The following is a 7,597-nucleotide window of genomic DNA, read 5'->3' as shown; positions in this document are numbered from 1 at the left end:
ATGGGGAAGGCTTGAAGGAGAGTAGCTCATTCTTAGCGTAAATGAAGCGGGGTGAGGAAAGTGAAAAATTGGAAGAAACTGCGCACTGAGGGATCACTGCGGTATTGCCCCCGTGGGCCACTGTTCTTGGGCGTGGCTCTTTCACCGGTTAACATTGCAACTGTCAAGAAATGGCAAAAGCCATTTCTTTTACGGAGAGAAAAAAAAAGCGTGGCCGCCTTTCAAGGCGTCAGCTGTCACTCACAGTATCAGATATCCTTTCGTACCTTCTCTGAAGACTGTACAGTCCCAAGCTTTTTAGTCTCTCCCAATGCGAGAGCTCTCTCATTCCTGCGATGTTCCTAGTGAAACATCTTGGGACTTGCCCGACCTTTTGCAAACCTGCTGAACTCATGGGAGCCCAAATGGGTGAAGCATATCCAAGATGTGGCTGGACAATCGACTTGTACAGAGTAAGAATTTTTGATGCCATCTCTGGACTTAAATGTCCAATAGATCCAACCACATGTTTGAAAATCATCAGGGCACTAGTAACGAGACTACAGTAATTCGTTCCTCTTTTCGAAATAGGAACCGCAATACATTACAATTGAAATGGTGTTTTTATAACGACCCGAAACAACAATCATTTCTCTATTCTTTTTCACACTCCAGAGTGGCATCTAATTTTTCGCTAAATTCTTGGCAACAGAAGAATTTTGAAGGGTTTCATTTTTTTGATTTTTTTAATATCTTGAGGAAAGAAGACAGTGCTGAAAATTGGGCTTGTATTATCAATGTGTTTGTGGTTTCAAATCTAGTTTTGTGTTCCTTGCTTTATTGTTTTTATTTGCTCATTAAATTCAGTTTGACCAAACGACCTGACTCGGTACGGCCAAGGCGGATGTTAGTTTTGTGTTCCTTGCTTTATTGTTTTTATTTGCTCATTAAATTCAGTTTGACCAAACGACCTGACTCGGAGCAAAATCTTCCTTCGTCTTGAGTATGTTGCACCAAATTTATCAACTCTCCCCATATTCGTCCATGACTTTAGGCACAGGGTTCTGATAAGGATAATGATAATAATAATCTAATAAGCTCAAGAATTTCTAATACTGGTTTTCTAACGAACGTGATACATGTGTGACCAAGTAAGGAAGGAGTATCAGCATCTACTACGTACACTAGTAAATTGTGCAAAGGAGACAAGAACGGGAAGTTATACCACATATGCACTTTGAAGGGCATCCATGAGCTGTCCCATAATAGGGGCACAAATTTCGTCGACCGTAATAATGGAAGTTTTACTTGTATCCAATCCGATAGCAGGCAAGAAAAACAATGTGTCCACTAAATCAATCATGCACCATTCATTTCCGGAAGGAGGCCCGAGCCGCTTCAAAAAACTGCCTGTCTCCCTGCGGCCCTGCGGGTCACCTAGGCTGGCAAAGTTCAAGGAAGACCTGGATAAATTCCTCCAAATCATTACCGACCAACCCTCGATACCTGGTATCATGGATCAGCAAATTCAAACTCGATCTCTGATCAGATTTAATTTCGAGTGATTGTGTAATCACTATAGCTGTAAAAAAATCGAATAGCTTTTTTAACATGTTTTCCGACTTTTAAGTGTCTTTTCGACTTTTTCCAGCTGTTTTGCCGTTTTGACACATTTCGTCCATTTTCACACTTTGTCCACTGTCGTTTGAACGTTCCTGCTTCCTTCAATCCAACAAGAGCAGACAAAATGCAACAAATGTCAAGACAGACGTCGTGATCAGATTGTATTGCTTGAAACCAGGTTGAGCTAGGGAGATGTCCCAACAAAGTTGCGTGGCGTCCAACTGCAGTTATGGGTCAAACAACGCCTTGCACAGGTACTAGCCATGTCTGGCTCTCTTTTTCTAATCCATTGAAGCCTACGTTTCAAGAGCACTTGAACCTGATATTGATGGAAAGCTTTACATGAGCATTATTAAGGGCCCTTACTTGCAACGTCACAAGGCCCCCCAAAAACGGGAAGAGGCACGGTAGATTGCAACATAAAGTGCTCTTGCCTTGCCTTGAACGCAATTTCTTTTCCGGACATTTTGTGACCCTAGGCAATAATTGAAAACAAGATTTTGAAAGAGTTAGTCAAAAACAACACAAACGCATTATAATTCAATAACAAAGATTTGGCCCAATCGGCCCTTTATTTGCTAGAGGCTGAATGACAAAGCGCCCTCTGGAGTGCAGAACGTAAAACATATTTCTTGCAGCGTAAGGGGGCTATAACTTCCAAGAAATTTGCCAACAATTTCTTCAGGTTGACCAGATTGTGGGGAAGACCCCTCGATTTCGGAAGTTTTAGGAATCCAATTTCCAAATTAGCTCCTTTTGGGCCCGTTGTAGTCCGTATAATGTCCAGAAGTTTTAAATTGGTAATCTAGCTTCTCGCACCTCAACCTATAAAAATACACCTCTACGTGCTTGTTTTCCGCATATTTCATATATATATTTCATGGACTATTTTCGCAACTATTTTGCCATTTTCCCAGCTTTTTTTAGCCGCTATTTTGCCAAATTTAATCGACTTTTTCTACAGCTGTAATAATCACGTATTTCCTAGTAGTTGATTGATGTGCAAATGACAATAGTCCTTATGAAATCGGTACAAAATTAATGCACCAACCTCACATTTATCTTCTTACCTGCATTGATTTGGGAATGATTGCCAAGGATTCAAACAATAGTCTGGGATCGTTAGCCAAGTTTCAACTATTGTTTTCTGTTCGTGAGGCCTAATCAACAGGCCTAGAAGCATGATAAACTTGCAAGTCTTCCCGAACATGTTCCAGAAAGTCAAGTTATTGGTCAAAAAACCACCAGAAACGCTGAAATGTAAACATGGTTCAGATTGTTGACATTGAAATGTCAGAATTTGGTCTTGTACCACCTTTCTTTGCCGGACAAGAGACTAGCCATCAATTGAAAAAATCAAATTACCGGGCCTGATTTGGTGAGGGCCGTGACTTTACCACTACGTACGTGTACATACGTTGTGGGGAACCAAAAACTTTGAAAGTAAATCTTCCAGCCAATCCCCTCTATTGGGACATTGTGAAGTAGTAGCTGCATCATCATGTCAACACAAATTTTGGGAGCTCACTGGGGCACTTTTCAATACAGAAGAGTTACTGAAAAAACAAGATACAAGATCTCCATATCAGACAAAAAAATGTTTCAAAGGTTTCGGAAAGTTTATTGTAAAAAATAGAAAATTCTGAAATATGAAGCAGAAATCGAAATACTGCTTATTCCACCAAAAAGTAGTTGTTATGCATGTTGATGAGTAAAGCTGTGACAGTTTATTCAAATGCAATGCTACATGAGCCATTCCTGAAATGGGTAAACAAACTAAACCTCTAATTTAATCATTTAACCATGAATTATTAAGCCTCAAAACTACGAGTGGGCTCTCAAAATTTGAAGATGACGTCATCTTCCTTTCCTGCTTCAATACCGCAATAGCGTAAAAAGTTAGATTTCTGTTTCAACTTAAGGAAAATCAGGGCTACATTTTGAGGCTGACTAGCAGTAAATAACAACCCACTAGTAATGTACTATGGTAATGAAAATGCTAATTTACGAGCCTAATGGCAATCCATTATTATTTGATCCCATCAGTACTAAACCGTTAGATTTTTAACGTTGCTACCCATCGCTAAAAATAACTTGTTTAAATGCAAAAATTGCCCTCAATTTCTGTTGAGAACAACTGGGGAGATTTTGGCTCAAGGTTTCTTGCTCACCCTAAATTTGCATCCTCTAATTTGAATCATTACGACCAACTTCTCCAGATTTTTGTAGCAAGTCCTAGAACATTGAAGCTTTCGGAGCAATGTCCCCAGAAATGTCATATGTAGAAGTATTAGAATGACTCACAATAAAAAAACGCCGTTGGTTCTTTGTTTTACAAGTAATGGATGTACGATCACTCTCTTGCTTTGACCAATGTGATGGGATTATAATTCGTTTTGTTTATTTTGGAGCACTGAAAGCCCTGGCGAGACTTGATCATAACTGGCGCTCACTTTGATAATAGAATAGATCCAGACAAGGTCGCTGCTCTCCTATTACTACCCCGACCCGTTGCTTAGGTACCTGGTGAGTGCAATCTGCCTTGGTTTGTTCTAACGCTGATTAAAAGCCACTAGGCGCATTAGAATAGTGCATACACAAATAAAATACAATGATGATTCCGAACTGTAAAAGCAACATACACAAATATAATAGTCCGTTCCTTCCAATTTTGTCAAAAGGGTTCTTTTTGACTTTTACTTTTAATGGGTAATCGGTACATTGTATCTTAGCAAGTCGACTATTAAATTGCCTCTAAAAACCATCTCTGTAAAACCCAGTTGCATAACTAATCAAAAAAAGCTAGTCAAACCTATCCAATTTCGATAGAAACACAGATAAATCGGGAGGCGTGTCGATTACCTGTTTGCGACTTGTTGGGACAATGGTCCTTACCTTGTTCAAAAATGCACTTGTCAGTTGGGAACAATATGTTAATACTTACCATCTTGAGGAACACTTTACGATAACAATATTTCAGTTCCCCCAAAGTTCCTAGGGATGCTACCATACGGTATGAAAAAGCGATTTATAAGATGAAAAAAAATGTATGATAACATTTTGAGCTATCTTATTTAAAATGAAAATGTCGAAAGTGTCTGGTTTCTGTAGTAAAATGTCAAGAGTTTTTTCTAAGAAAAGAAAAAATATGAATTTAATAAAAGGAGTGCGTGTTATCCTCCAATGACCCATCCGTCAAAGAGTAAAATCGGCCTAGCTCCGCTGATGTCCACCCCTCTAGTTAAAGGTCTCTCTGATTTGGTCAAGAAAAGGTGAGGCCAAGGAGCACCCTTGGGAAATATCTTTAAGATAAGCGCTAAGATAATTCTCGTCAAGTTCAACGTTTTCCTGTTCTCAACTACCTCATGCAACGTTCCTTTTATCGATTACACAGTGGTTTCGTGATTGCTAACCTTCTCCATTGGCAATCAAGCGGTTAACAACATATTTTCAAACCAAATGACTGCTTTTTGACCTGATCTTACGAACAACTGGATTACTGCCATAATGAATCTATATCGGTCGCTTCGTTTTGATTGACACCCCTAACGCAGACGCACACGGAGTGCCAATAAATCTGCTTTCACCGTACGAAGGGTAGAAGAAAGGCATTAAAATGGTTCATTAGATATAAAATGGCGTAACTACATTCTATGACAGCTAGGGAGCCCTCAATTGCGTTGCGGGATCTGGCAAAGAGTCGCTTGTTCAAACAAGCCCTTTTGTTAGATAGCCTTAGAGACTAATGTGAGAGAATGGCAACGTCAACAAAAATGAGCTTGTCTGTGATAAGACCGTTTTCTTGGTGTCTCGCATTTAATTGGTTATCTTCAAGGTTCCAATTTTTGCAAACCTTTCCATGCCTTGTTTAAGAAAAAAACCTATTGGATTTCAACTATCCCCTTCCAAGTCTCATTATTAAGTTCGAAGAACTCATTTTACATTTTAATTTGCTTTTGTTCCCTCCAATTTTGAAAAGCCGCACTGTCTAGAGATTGTCTAATAATCTTAAGGTTGCATAGTTCAGGCTCCCTTTCAGCACTATTTCATGCTTCATCTTCAAATTTTTGGATGATCAAAATTTGTATGTACCAATCAAGTACATTGTAAATACATTGGCCTTCTCCCAAATAAGAGTGCCAGGAAATGAGCAAAATCATGACACCCTGGGCTAAAAAATGGAGCCCATTTTCAGCTAAAAACGAACATGCACTCAATAAGAAAATGTTTGTTTGAATGTTTGTACCCAACATGTATGCAATGAGTATCCGATATAAACTGATTTTGGATCTCATTGGTGTTAAAGGAATGTGTATGACGTGCAAAACACATTGGTAATCAAGACTTCAAAATTGGAAGAACGTGCTACGGTCATCTAGTTAATTTTGATGGCAACCAATTACATTATTAGCACCGAGATTGGCACCGATATTGTTGACATTGCCATTCTCTTACTTTAATTTCTAGATAGCCTGAGCCATGGACAACGGTACACTGGACATATTTGACGCTACCAAACTTACCCCAATAGTATAACGGTAAAGTTAAAAGCCATTGAACTGAATAAACCTCCCGACCAGAAATTGAAACAATCTCATTAGTCACGCTATCCAAGCCAAGTAGATTCACTCGCCATAGACATAATGCCAGGACTTTCAGTGCTCCAAAATAAACGAAACGAATCATAATCCCATCCCTTTGGTCAAAGTAAGAAAGTGATCGTACATCCATTACTTATAAAACAAAGATCCAACGGCGTTTTTATTGGGAGTCATTCTAATAGTTCCACATTTGACATTTCTGGGAACATTGCTCCGAAAGCTTCAATGTTCTAGGACTTGCTACAAAAACCTGGAGAAGTTGGTCGTAATGATTCAAATTAGAGGATGCAAATGTAGGGTGAGCGAGAAAACCTGAGCCAGAATCTCCCAAGCTGTTCTCAACAGAAATTGAGGGCAATTCCTGCACTCAAACAAGTTATTCATGGCGATGGGTAGCAACGTTACCCATTACAGGAATGGCTCATGTAACTTTTCATGTAACATGCATTTAATAAACTGTCACAGCTTTGCTTAGCAACGTGCATAACGACTACTTCTTAACGGAAAAGCCGTATTTCGGTTTTTACTTCCACAGTTACCCTACACGGTGTTCAAAAAGCCCTGTCAAGTTTCCAGGGAAATTCCCAAACATATCTTGGCATTTTTCTACCTCAAAAAGTCATAGGGAGCAGCTGTAATTTATTGCTGTATGGAATTCTAGTCCATATAAAAAACTTACATACCTAAAAACATTATAAAAACTAAAAAAATACAAAACCAATCTTAATTGGGAGGGCACTCAGTTGGCCCTTGAAAATGAACTATGATATCATCTATCGCACCGTTAATTAATTACATGGAATTGAGTGGCCCAAATTCCATCGTTTTTTGCCCCAAAATGCCCCGGTTATATGTTAGTTTAATTTCCCAAAGAATCAATGTCGATTTTTAATGTCACAAAAATTAAAGATCTTTTTTCTTAACCTTGCATGATTTCAAATTGCCTTAAAACCTTTTACGACCACATCCAAAACCCTCAAAAAGGCAGATTTTGAAAATTTGGCTTAGAACCGTCCAAAGGACATTTAATTTCCGTCACAACTTTAAAGGGTATTTTTACCACTGTGCCTAAGTATTTTGACTATGAATGGAAAATTTTGCCCACCAGCGACAGCTGAGACAAAGACATTCAATCGTAGCGCCCTTGATCGATCTATATGTGAAGTTATCTATGATCCTGACCAAAAAAATCATTTTTGTAGCGTTGACAGAATTATTGTTTGTTGTCACTTCCACTCAAACCTCAAAGATAGAGAATCTATGATGGATGAATGAAATGAGATATATCACAAAGGGGGAGGGAATGGAGAGAATGAGAGGGTATAAACTGTAAGGGGAAAGATGGTTGACATGAGAACTGCACTTAACACGGCAAATTGTCGTGGGAAAATTAG

The 7,597-nt window shown here is 38.9% G+C and overlaps 1 protein-coding gene across 3 annotated transcripts in view; it reads right to left on the bottom strand.

Moving 5' to 3' along the window:
• The window catches only part of LOC131891838 (uncharacterized), a 25,189-nt gene extending 20,626 nt beyond the window's left edge, over positions 1-4,563 (bottom strand). The window contains exons 1-2 of one of the 3 annotated variants that reach the window (XM_059241511.1): positions 3,907-4,563; positions 2,673-2,855 (exon numbers count right to left, since the gene is read on the bottom strand). In XM_059241511.1, coding sequence (XP_059097494.1) covers positions 2,673-2,812 — 140 coding nt within the window. In that variant the 5' untranslated portion in view covers positions 2,813-2,855; positions 3,907-4,563. Of the gene's footprint in view, positions 1-2,672; positions 2,856-2,967; positions 3,636-3,773; positions 3,886-3,906 lie in introns of those variants that run through there. The other 2 variants (XM_059241512.1, XM_059241510.1) reach the window with 2 other exon arrangements.
• Positions 4,564-7,597: the final 3,034 nt, after the last annotated feature.

This window comes from Tigriopus californicus, chromosome 12, assembly GCF_007210705.1.
Source record: "Tigriopus californicus strain San Diego chromosome 12, Tcal_SD_v2.1, whole genome shotgun sequence".
Taxonomy (NCBI): Eukaryota; Metazoa; Arthropoda; class Copepoda; order Harpacticoida; family Harpacticidae; genus Tigriopus; species Tigriopus californicus.
The sequence above is the reverse complement of the archived record's forward strand: the minus strand, read 5'-3'. Positions and strand labels throughout refer to the sequence as shown.